The sequence below is a fragment of the Pteropus alecto genome, unplaced genomic scaffold (assembly GCF_000325575.1).
Source record: "Pteropus alecto unplaced genomic scaffold, ASM32557v1 scaffold700, whole genome shotgun sequence".
Classification (NCBI taxonomy): domain Eukaryota; kingdom Metazoa; phylum Chordata; class Mammalia; order Chiroptera; family Pteropodidae; genus Pteropus; species Pteropus alecto.
Window position 1 is genome coordinate 701,722 of NW_006429611.1, and position 12,194 is coordinate 713,915.

The 12,194-nt window shown below is 62.3% G+C and overlaps 1 protein-coding gene across 1 annotated transcript in view; it reads right to left on the reverse strand.

The window, feature by feature from the left end:
* Positions 1–12,194, reverse strand: part of CFAP74 (cilia and flagella associated protein 74) — a 42,591-nt gene that overhangs the window by 9,484 nt on the left and 20,913 nt on the right. The window contains exons 18-24 of the mRNA XM_015589431.1: positions 8,808–8,878; positions 8,181–8,303; positions 5,314–5,435; positions 4,244–4,372; positions 3,960–4,047; positions 3,281–3,454; positions 2,202–2,341 (exon numbers count right to left, since the gene is read on the reverse strand). Of these exons, the coding sequence (XP_015444917.1) occupies positions 2,202–2,341; positions 3,281–3,454; positions 3,960–4,047; positions 4,244–4,372; positions 5,314–5,435; positions 8,181–8,303; positions 8,808–8,878 (847 nt within the window). The remainder of the gene's footprint in view (positions 1–2,201; positions 2,342–3,280; positions 3,455–3,959; positions 4,048–4,243; positions 4,373–5,313; positions 5,436–8,180; positions 8,304–8,807; positions 8,879–12,194) is intronic.

The window sequence follows — 12,194 nt, forward strand, 5'->3', positions numbered from 1 at the left end:
AATTCACGGTGCCCCGGGGAGACTCGAGGCGAGCGGTGGGACTGCGAGGACTCAGAAGTGAGGTGCCAGAGCTCAGGAAAGAGTTATCGACCAGGGTGATCTAGAAGTGAAGGCTCAGCTGGCCGGGACTCGGGCATGAGCGGGCGCAGCACGCGACCCCTTCAGAGGAAGAGAAGGCGCGAGGTGAACCACTCAAAAAATCGGGAGGCGGTGGAGAGGACCAAGGAGGAGGTGGCACGTGGGACGACGTGGAGACGACCCATCGCGCCCCTAGCGGGAAAAGCGAAGCAAGTAGCAGGGGCTGAAATTCAGGGAAATGCTCCCCAAGTGAAAAAGGCTCGAAAAACACTGTGCATCTGGGAACATTAATCCACAACCACCAACACCAGAATGTGTTCTGATAAAGTTACTGGATTTCAAGTAAGAAGGACCAGACCCCTGAGGTGCCCAGGCACCAAGAAGCTCAGGTTGGCATCCGACTCGGACGGACGTGTCCTATTCCCCAAGACGGCGGGTTGTTGATAGGTCAGCATCGAAGGTACTCAGGGGAAGAAAAGGTTTGTTTTCAGCCAAACAGACTTTCAGCTCTAGCGGCCGCAGACGCACCGTCAGCAGCACGTGGGCAGCCGGGGGCACGGCGCTGCCGCACCCCCAGAGAAGAGCCTTTCCAGCGATGGCACCCGGGACACTGGAAGAGGAGTCAACGCGCCCCGCGCCCCACGCCGCGCCCCGCACTTCCTGCAAAAACCGACCAGGAGGAGTCGCTGACCCACGTGTACAATGTCAACACACAACACTTTCAGAAGAAAATCTGTGTGAGCCACAGGAAGGCAGGGGCCACAGGTGGAGCAGGTCTGGGAGCTGGCGGGGAGGGGACAGGGCGTCCAGCTTTGGGCACACCAGATCGCAGACGGCTCTCGGCCATCCAGGAGAGCTGACAGGCAGCCACGCTCGGGGTGCCGGGCAGGGGACCGGCGGCTCCCAGCTGTGAAGTGTGTGTGGTCGGGACGTGTCTGGACTGCAGGCCCCGCCCAGCCACCCGCACTCTGTGATTCCTGCGGCCTTGCAGCTTGATTTCTGGTAACCCTGGGCTGTCCCGGGCACGGGGTCCCCTTGACGTATAAGCAGGGAAGAACCCCTCTTCTCCATAGGCGGAGATGTGAGCGAGGGGGCACCAAGGCGTCATCGTCATAGCAGACTGGCGGGCCGTGTCAGCCGAGCGGAGGGGCGGGCAGCCGGGCGTGGGCGCGGCAGCGGGCAGGGGCTGGTCTCTTCCGTTTCCTCCGGGGGTCCTAACTGCACTTCGCTCCCTAAAGTCTCACCACCCACAAGCTCATTCCCGCTCCCCCACGAGCACGTCAACCCCAGCTGCCTCCGGGCCCGGCTGGCGGAGGGCTTGGTCTGCGGGATGAGGGGCCCGCCGGGCCCACCCAGGGTCAAACGGCAACTCAGGGTGGAGATGGGTGAGGACAGGGCAAGAGAGAGAGAGCAGAGGGTCGGACGGGAGCAGGACTCGATGGGGGGGCGGCCCGACGCCCGGCCAGACGCCCGCACGGGGACACTCCAGGACACTCCCAGAGCACAACAGAGCCGGCCCTGGGCCCAGACCATCACTTCAGTGTCTGCTTCACATCCGCCTGTCCACCACCTTCTCGGCCCCGTCCCCGTCCCTCAGGCTCAGGGAGGCCCCGCGATGGTCTGTCACACGGCACATTCAAGCAGCGGGGCTCACGGCCAGGTCCTCCTCAGTGCAGAGGGCGCCCTGCACACCACACACATGTTCACACATGTTCACACATGCCAACGTGCTCACGCTCATAGGTACACGCGTGCACATGGCACACATCCCAGTGCGTGCTCACACATTCACACACGTTTGCAATGCACACCAGCACACGTGCATGTCCACATGTAACACTCATGTGCGCACACACTACTCACATGCTCACACTCACCCACGTGTACTCACACACATGCTCACACATGCACACCCACACTTACGCGCACACACACAGGGTCAAGCTGGCCCAGCGTTCAAGGCCGTGGACCCCAGGTGTCTGTACTTGGGTCTGAGGTTCCTGTGGCCAGCAGCGGTGCCCTGGCCAGTGGCTGGAAGGTGTGGGAGGGACGGCCTCTCCCTAGTGTCTGCGGAGGGGCCCTTCACGCTCCTCCCCTCGACACACCCCTCCTGCCAGGCTCACCGGTTGATGACTGACTTGCAGATGAGTTCAAAGCGGTACTCCTTGACCTTGGCCTTTGGGGGCTGAAAGATCACGTCAAGTTCCAGAGTTTCCAGAGGCAGGATGGTCCCAAACCCGTCGTTGGGTTGGATGTCCACAAACTGCAAAGGAGAACCGTGGGTGCCAAGGTGACAGCTGGGGAGGGCCAAGGGGCACTGCGTGGACATAGGCGGGGCAGGGTGTGGCAGAGTGTGTGAGTGCAAGGGGTGTTGGTCTTGTATGCAATGTGTATGCACAAAGGTGTGCATGTTAGTGTGGTCATGCGTGAGCCCATGTCTGTGAGTGCGAGTGTGTGAGCATGGTTCTGTGTCTGTGAGCACGTGTGCGTCTGCATGCATGTGAACATGCATGTATGTGATTGTGTCTGTGAGTGTGTGAGTGCTCCTGCATGTATGTGAGCATGTGTGTGCACCTGCATACATTTGATTGTGCGTATATATGTGTCTGTATGTGTGACCCTGTCTGCATGTGTGTCTGCATGCAAGTGTGTACACGTTTGAGTGCATGCATGTGAATGTTTAAGTATACGAGTGTGTGCATGCATGCGTGTGAACACACACGTGGTGTACCTACATGTACGTGAGCATGTGAGTGCGCGTGTGTGCCTGCATGCATGTGAGTGCATATGTGCACGAGTGTGTTTGTGTCTGTGTGTTGCACGTATGTGACAGGATGGTGGGGTCTGTGTGGGACAGCCCGGGGAGGGGTGCGCGGCAGCCAGGCCGGGACCTCGTCTCAGCTGCCCCGAAGGGCCAGCAGGCAGGGGAACTGGCAGGAAGGGATGGAGAGGGGTCTGGGGTTCCGCGGTACAGCGGGCCAGGGAGACGGGAACAGAGGCGAAGGGGCAGCGAGGGGCAGGGTGAGATGGCGAGAGGGGACCGTGGGGGTGAGAAGAGGGACAAGCAGAGAGAGAGCGGAGGCCGGGTCCTGGAACTGGGCGTGGAGTCCGGGGAGGGGCGAGGCCTCCTGGGCTCGGGCGCAGACGCCTGGCCGGTCTCCCGAGCGTCCCGACCCGCCCCATGTCCCCACATGCGAGGCACCTTGGGAAGCCCGACGAAGCCGAACTCCTGGGGCAGGAGGGAGTGGTTGCAGAGGCTCACGGGGGCCCTGACGGCCTCGTAGATGGTGCAGTAGCCGAAGTCCACCTCCGACGGGATGAGCTCCAGGTCCGAGGTGGTGACTACGGCGTGGACCGTGAACTCCACCGGTTTGATCTGAAGTGCAGAGGGCCGGCACACTTCTGGTCACACGCGGCGTCCCCACAGACATGCCCCGCGGTGAGAACAGCAGAGCGTTGCCGTGGCCCGTGGGTGCGGCCTTTCGTGGACACGCATCTCCCTTAGAAAACCCACTGTCCCGCTGTCCCCGGACCGGGAGGGACGTGAAAGCAGCCGGCACAGAGAGGTGCCGGAGCAGAGGCGTGGGGCGCACACGTGCCCGGGCGCCGAGGGCGTGCGCACATGAGCACCGCGGTCTGAGAGTGCGAAGGGAAACGGGGCGGGAGTGCTGTGGGGGCGCGTGTCTGTGAGCATGTGGCACGTGGCGCCCGGCCCGGCCAGCTCTCAGAGCTGCTAAACCAGCCACACAAGCCACCCCTCCTGCCCGCTGTCCAGGAGACAAGCCTGCCGGTCAGGGGACCGGAAACCCGCCAGGGGCCCCGCTGGGGGGCAGAGCCCAGCTCCCCGAGTGCCCGCACGCTGGGAAGTGCCCCGCACACACCTGGTCGGTCACCCGGATTGTCATCAGGGCCTCCAGAACCCTGCTCTCCTTGTCAAAATACTTCTCCGCGTCTTTTGGGAGGGAGTGTCTGGAAGAGACGCGCGCATGCAAATGCTTTGTTCACGTTTTGCAAAACGAGTGACGCCGGCCTGAGCGAGAACATCAAAATACACAAAGTCCACGGAGCGCAAGAGCCTGCGGTGCGCCTGGCGCAGCCGGTGCTCACCCAGGGCGCCCCGCGCCGCCCAAGCCTCCCCGCGCCGCCCCCCCCGCCCCCCACTCACCGCGGCAGGAACTTGAGCTGCACTGAGAAGGACGACAGGGCCTGGATGTAGCCCGTCTCCGGCAGCAGCTCCATGTGGCCCCTGAGCTCTTTGCACACCTCGAACTTCAGGCCCAGGGCCACTTTCGACCTGCAGCACAAAGGATGTGAAGGGTCACGAGATGTGACACCGAGCAGTGTAACCCTCAAAGGGGTCTGTCCGTCCTCACCACCCAGCCGTCCAGGGCGCTTGGTGCACACCAGGGCGAGCCAGGCTGCGCCCCGACGGCAAGGGCAGGGGTCCCCCAGGCGGCTTCTTAGGGGCTGGCTTCCTGCACTGAAATCTAATGGGGATTCTTACAAACACGTGACTGGGGTGCGGCCCTGGTTCTCAGAAACCTGAGCCTTTCCTGGGAGGAGGCCTGGAGGCACCCCGGGTGCAGGGGCCTGGGGCTGCGACCCGTGCCTGCCTGGGCTTCTGCCCTCCTCCTGCTGGGGCAGGCTGGGCGCCACACCGGCCTGCAGCACAAACTCCGCAGAACAGCCAGGCCTGGTCAGGGACTGAGCTCCCCTAAGTTCCGTCCCTTCTGCCAAACCAGAACCAGCCGGAGGGGCCAAGGCTGCCCGTGACCAAGCACGTGGGATGCTGGCTCTGTCAGTGCCTCTCCGGCTCCCAGGCGCACGCCCCGTGAGGACTCTCCCGGAGCCCCTTCTCCCCGGTTAGGTTGTCCCTTTCTGGGTCAGCATGCGCCCAGTTGGTGGAGTGACTGCTACGCTACAGGATGAGAGGCAGCGGGCTGCCCGAGTGTGGCCAGGGAGCCGATTCCCGTCCCCCCGGAACCATGGGCCGTGGTCCAGAGCTTCCCAGAATCTTCCGGCTCCCCCTCGGCACACCTTAGATGGTTCTTGCCTGACCCAGGGCTGCTGGGGCCTTTGTCCAGCCTGGCCCTGAGTCGACAGCAATTCAGAAACAGGAGTGGTGGACGCAGTGCCACGCTCACCGTGCGTGGGTGAGGACGGCGGACACGGCCCCTGCTCACCGTGTGTGGACGAGGATGGCGGATGCGGCTGGAGGACGTGGCCCCTGCTCACCGTGTGTGGACGAGGATGGAGTCCTGGTACATCCGGTCGTACATGCAGATCTTCAGGTCCACGATGGGCCTCGGCACCCAGACCGGCACGTCGACGGCAACGCCGACAGCTCTGAAATACAGCTGAATTCGAACGCGCAGATTCAGCGACGCGCGTCTCCGCCGGCAGCGCGGTGTTGGGCGCGTTTCGTAACTCACGGGTAGCGCAGGGTTAATCGTCAGCCCAGCCGCGCTCCGGAGTCTGGCTTTCCACAGTGTCGTTTAAAACATCTTTTTTTTTTTAAATGAAATTTTCAAAGAAATTAAGACTCGACGGTGTGATGATTGTCACGTGTCTATCAAACAGCTTCATAATCATCAACATTTTTTGCTGTTTAAGAAAATCCTTCCACTACAGAACAACGCACCACACAGAGCGGTGGACACGCCACGCGGCCTTCACTGCAAACACAAAACAGCCGCTCGGAAGCCTCGACGGGACCCGGGAAGGGGATGAGCACCTGTCCCCGGTGTCACCTCCCCCAACCCAACCGAGCCCTGAGTGTCAGAGTTTGGGCTCCTGGGTGTCCTGCAGGGAGAGCCTGTGCTCAGCGGCCCCACGGGCTGGGACGGAGACCACTCCTTAGGGGCCAACAGCCCATGGGACTGGGTGGGGGACACGGATGGGGGGACTGCTCCCCTTTCTACGGCCTGCAGGACTTGGGACACTGGGGACACACCAGCCACCAGATCCTAGGCCACAGGGTTGCCAAAACGTGGAATCCATTTGCGGGGCCAGAGACAGGAAGACGGGGCGGAATAAACAGAAAACACGCTAGCAAAGCGGGGTGCCAGAGAGCGAGCTGGGGTGCCGTCACAGGAAACGGCGACACGGCCGGGCTGCCGCCTGGGGACGTCTCGGGGCCCCTCACCGCACTGCCCGCCACGATGAGAAAGCACCGGGTCAGCGGCCAGGTGAGCAGGTGACGAGGTGACACGTGACAGGCCGGGCTGAAGAAGGACCTGAGACTTGGAGGACACACCGGGGACGCTGCAGAGGGTCCGCGAGCAGACGGGTGAGGTCTGCGGCGGAAGGCCCCCCTGCCGGAGCCCAGCGGACTGAGAAGGGAAGGTGGGTCTGGGGCGTCACGGGGACACGAGAGAGGGCCAGCCTGCACAGGGGCCATTCTCGCTGAGAAACCGCGGGCCGCGTCCCCGAGGCTGGTGGGGAGGTGTCTACAGGTGGGCAGAACGCAGACCCTGTCACCAGGGGTCCATCTAGAGAACACAGGTGGGCGGGCCCAGGAATCCGACTCCGAGGCAGGAGGCTGATGGCCGGCACCTGCTCCCTGCTGGGGCCAGAGGGAGGGAGGGGAGCGGCCGGGGCCCTTACTGCTCTGGTCCTCCCGGCAGGGCCTCTACAGGCTGGCACTTCCCTTGACCCAAGGTCCTCACCCGCCAGGCTATCCACTCTAAGCACTCTGGTCACCCAGTCCTGGTTCTTGCTCCTTCCTGTCACCACTGCAGAGGCCCTGTGGGCAGTGGGGCATCTTCCAGGACAGCCCGGAGCAGTGTGAGTGTGGTGGCATGCTGTGGGTGCCGCATCACTCCTCATGGGACACACGCAGAGCACAGGCTCCCAGTGGGGAGGAGGGACAGGCGAGGTGCTGAGCACAAATGCACGACGTGGTCACACCGGACATGGACGGCCCCCTGCCTAGGGCCGTGGTGCCGGGTATGACGTCCCCAGGCGGTGGAGGCACAGTCAGAGGAGAGTCTAGTGGTGCCCAGGACGGCCGAGTGAAACGCAGGCAGGAAGGGCCAAGGAAGGGGGTAAACAAAAGAGTCTGCACGTCGCATTTTATCTCGATCATACGGAAGTGCCGGGGAGGCGCGCTGGGGGCCAGGCCGGCGTGGAGGGTTTTCGTCCTTCCACACGAGAAAGACAGTGACGTGGGACTTGGGGCTGGGAAAGCGGGGGCTGTTCGCGGAACGAATGGAGTTTCCAAATGAAAGGGTACAATGGAGTCATCAGCAAGTCGACCCGACCGACGATGTCACGGAATAAATGACAAACATAAATCAAGACAGCAGGAGTAACACCAAGTACACCAGCTGCCACGTTGTGTGAACACAGTGGATTCTCCCCCTGAAGGCGGGGGACGTTAGATCAGGCTGACAGGCAAAACCTGGCTCCTCAAAAGATGCAAAATTAAAAAAAAAGGATGCCTGTGGGGGCCGGAGCGGGCGGGGCCCTCATCCTCAGATCGGCTGGAATTTCGAGGCCTCGCAGGATGAGGAGGGACGTTTGGTTCTGGCGAAAGGCACGATTCACGACAACGACACCACCACAAACCCTCACGCGCCGACCAGTAAAGCAGCTGCATAAAAGCCCACGCGGCAGCCGCGGAAGGGGGACGCGTCAAAAGCGTGACCACGAGGGGAAGCTGCCGAGCAGCGGGGACAGGGAGGGACGGACGACGTCGACGGCCCCGTCTTCGTTTGCACACACCGCATTTATGGATTCGGCCTTGCCTGTGGTCACCAACCTAGAGATCGCGAGCGAGGTCCGTGAGTGCATGCACATGCGTGTGCGCACATGTGCACACGGGTGTGCGTGCATGTGTATGTGCACATGCGCGTGAGTGTTATGAGTGTGTGAGTGTGAGTGTGAGCGTGTACGTGTGTGTCCTTGTGCAGTGTGTGAGCATGGACGTGTGCATGTGTTGGGGGCCGACCGTCTGTGCCATCAACTAGCAGCGCGAGTGTGGGGGACTCGGGCAGTGGCCCCGTGGCCGTGTGAGGAGCGAGTGGGAGGGGCGGACCCTGTGCCCAGGACGGGTCCGCCCTGCAGTGACCGTGTGTGCGGAGCGTCTGCGGGACACTTACTGTCGGGCACTCCTGATTGTTGAACGTGACCTTGAACCGGGTCTGGACGGCTCCTGGGATGACCGGGGAGAAGATGACGGGCACTTTGATGGCACTGAAGGGGCCGATGTCACCTTCCGTGATCTGCATGGGAGACAGATGCCGCCGCCCGTCAGGCTCCACTCTGTGAAGACGCCTCCCACCGCCCTCCCTGCAGCTGCCTCGCTGTGAGGTGAGTGTGGCGGGACAGACATGCCCGGGACGTCCCCTTGGCCACACAAACACCGGTCCCAAGCCTGGCCCTGCACTGCGAGGACTTCCTGCCCAGGCCCCAGCCAAGGGCGGAGCAAAGGGCAGCCCGAAGGCCTCCCCGACACTGCCACTGCCGTGTGCACGGCTGGCCTTGGCGACACCCTGACCTTGCACACGTGTGTGCGCACATGATGCCCTGCACCCAGGAAACAGCCACTGCTGCTCCGGTCCTGCCAGACTCCGGCTTGGGACGGGGGTGGCCGGACGCAGGATGAGACTGCAAGTTGCCCAGAGACTTCGCTTCCAGTGGCCAGTAAGTCTAGTCTGGCTCCAGTCAAAGCAAGGGGGGTCAATGGGCCAGCAGGGTGTGGCTGTGGGCAGGTGGGCCTCACTGACCTCTCCCAGCGAGATCTCCATCTGCTCCTCGTTGGGGGACATGGTCATGACAGTGGTCACCATCTCTGATTCTGGAAGAGAAGGGGCTTCGGACGTGAGGGCTCGCCAGGCAGGGAAGGGACAGCTCTGCCTAGGCCCGCCTGAGACGCGGTCAGCCCCTCCCCATCCTCCTGGAGCCGTGGCACCCACGGGCGAGCTGGGGTGTCAGGGTGTGGTCTGGCCCCAGCTGCTGTGGGTGGGGGGCACCGCCCTTGGGAGCGGGAAGCTGGGGCAGGACGGGGGATGGGCAGCCGGAGGGGCTGGCCCCAGGGCGCGTGGGGGTCGAAGCCCAAGTAAGGGCGGAGAGGAGTGGACGGAGCGAGGCGGTCAGCCCTCAGCGTTTGCTCTAAAGCGGGAGGACCAGGGACAGCGCGGTCAGCGATCCTGGGTCAAGATGAGGAGATGTCACGTCACGCGGGACTGAGGTAGAGGCTGGGGCAGAGGACGGAGGCTGCGGGGCGTGGCCTGGGGCAGGGCGCACCCAGGGAGGGGCGCGGGCTCCCCACCTCCTGCAGGGCGGGTGCTGTGGGGGTGGGAGCCCCGCCTGCTGCCGGCATTTCTAGCGACCTGGTGCAGCATGAGGACCGCTGAGTCCTGACAGCTTAAACACTATCACCTTCCAAGGACCGTTCCTGCATAACCGAACCCCGGAGCCACAGCTCCCCCAGGTACTTCGTTCTGTCTGCATGCGTGCTGCCGGCATGCTCTGGTCGTGGCTTCCCCGCTGCTGGGCTGCAGATTCTGACCTGCCCCTTGGGGCTTGGGGGAGCACCCCAAGAACCAGCAGGCCATTTATCGGGAAGGCCCCTGAAAGCAGATGCCGGTCCCTCTTGGAGGTGGTCCTGGCTTTGCACGCAACAAAGCGGGATGGGAGCGGCCACGGCCAGCGTCTCTTCCAGGTCACTCCCTGGCCTCTGCCCGCCCGCCAGGCCGTGCGCCATGAGGAGCCCCCGGCTCTGCACCCTGGGCACCGCAGGTGGCCAGACCGTGCCCCCAGGGGTGGGCACCACTTCTGGGGCTGAGGTTGTAAAGGCAGTAGGCCCTCAGCTCTGGGCTCCTGCGCTTGGTGGGCTGTTGCCCCGGGCAGGGCAGGTGGCAGGTCCTTTTCTACCTCGGAGTAATCGCCGTGACAGCCCGGACCCGAGCCAGGGGTCGGGCGCTTCGTTCTGCGTGTGTGGTGGTGGCTGGCGTCCCTCGGGGTCCCAGTGCGTACTGCGCTGGCTCACTGGGAACACAGTGTCATTTCACGGGTCCGAGAGTCAGGCCCGTCCGTGCCCAGTGCTGCCTTCTCCAGGCATCTGTCCTATGCTGTCCGTCGCAGAGTGGACATTGACTCACTTCCTGGGTGTGGAGCAAATGTGTTTTAATGCTCCAGAAAATTCTCAGCAAAAGCCGCTGTCAGCACTGCCTTTCCTGACCCCGGGAGGCGAGTCTGAGCCCCTCGCTCTGTCCTCCGTGGCCCACCCCACTTCCTTTCCGTTTCCGTCTGCGTCTCTGTCTGCACGTGGGAAGGTCCGCGGGGTCTGTCTTCTCGTGCACCAATTCTCCCTCGGCGACATCGAACCCGCAGTTCAACCCCTTGACTGGGGTTTTGCTTTCAATGATCGTGTCTTTACTTCCAGAAGTTTTGTGGGATCGATTTTCAGACTGACTCTACCTTGTTCCTTTGTGATGTTTTCCAAGGTGTTAAGCAGGCTCCGCCCCCCTGGCCCCCCGCAACCCGTGTCCACGCTGGGCGTGTGTGTGATTTCTAGGCCCTCGGGTGAGGGGGCCCCGCCTCTGGCAAGGCTGCCCGCAGAAGTTGTGGGAGGCTGTGCCTCCCTGTTCTGGGGCCACTTCAGAGACCAGGGAGCTGTCTAATCAGGAGAGAGAAGAAAACATAGAAGGGCAAACAGGCTGTAAAATGAGATTAGAAGAAAAAGAGGAAAAAAAAGCAGGACCCACATAAAGCGCAAAATAAGACGGTAGAACAAGTGCAAACACCTCGAGAGCTACGATCAACGTAAACAGACCACGTCCTCCGGAAAGAGCCAAAGACCGTCGGACCGATGGACAGACGGCGGAGTTTAAGCCCTCGATACCGTCAACTACAAAAAGTTAAAGACCCAACTAAATGGGAAGATGCACGTTATGGATCGAAAGACTCAATACTGATGTCGGTTCTCCCCAAACTGATCTATAGATTCAGCAATAGGCCAAAGATGTGCCAGGCTTTTTTTTTTTTTTTTTTAGAAATCAACGTTATTCCTAACATTTATCCAGAAATGAAAAGTACCCAAAATATCCAAAGCAAATAAATATATACGTGAAGAACAACGAGACTATATGGCTTCAGGAGCCACCGTAATGGAGTTCGACAGAAATAACGAGTCAATCCGACGGAGACCGCACGTGGCGGCAGCAGCTGGACGTCCCCAGAGGAAAGGAACCTGGACCCGCCCTCCCACCACACCTGGGGGCAGCTCCCGATGGGCCGGGACCTGAACGTGAAGCCACGTCCACGTCGCTGTCATCTTGGGGCGGGAAAAATGGGCTATAACGACGCCAAATCCTAAACCTTGGAAGAAAAGGCGGGAAGGTTCGCAAACGTTAAAATTAAGAACTTTAGGAAAAGAAGTCGTCAATGCAGTAAAAAGACTTGGAGGCGATGTTTGCAGCATCACTCAAGGACGAAGCGCTTAGCGTCTGGGATGTGGGGAAACTCGTGTGAATCAATACACAAAAAGGACAAGTCCCGGTGCAGGGAAGCGTGAGACACGGACACAGCTCACGCACAAGAGGCTGCGACGGGCCAGGGTGGCCGCTGGCGGAGTGTGAATGGACGTGACCGCGCCGGCGAGGAGCTGGGCCGTCGCTGCAGAAGCGAAGCCTCTGCCGTGTGATGCCGCGGGTACGCAGGGTGCATGCCCCACAGAAGCCCACGCGCGAGGGGACGCGCCCTCTGCACGTCCAACGCCCCGAGTGGAGCCGTCTGCGCCCACGAGCGCGGCTGCCCTCCGCACGGACAGGAAGGACGGCCACACGTCGGCGTGGACCAGCTCCCGGCTCCATGCTGAGTGGCTCGGAGGCTGACGTGGGAGAGACCCAGCCCCTGGGGACATGTGCTCACGGACGGGCACACGACGGGGAGGCCAGGGGCCCGAGAATTCCGCACGGTGTCAGGGCTCCGGCCGGCCCACAGGGACGCCCGTGCTTCCCAAGCTCGGCGCTGGGTCCCCGTGCCACCGCTGCGGTCTGCACGCTCGGGGCTCAGTGCGGCCCCAGGCGGCCGGTGCCTCTGGGGGCCCCATTGGGCTGAGCCCCCTGGCCCGTCTGCCTCTCAAGGCTGCTACGCCGCTGGGCCGGAGC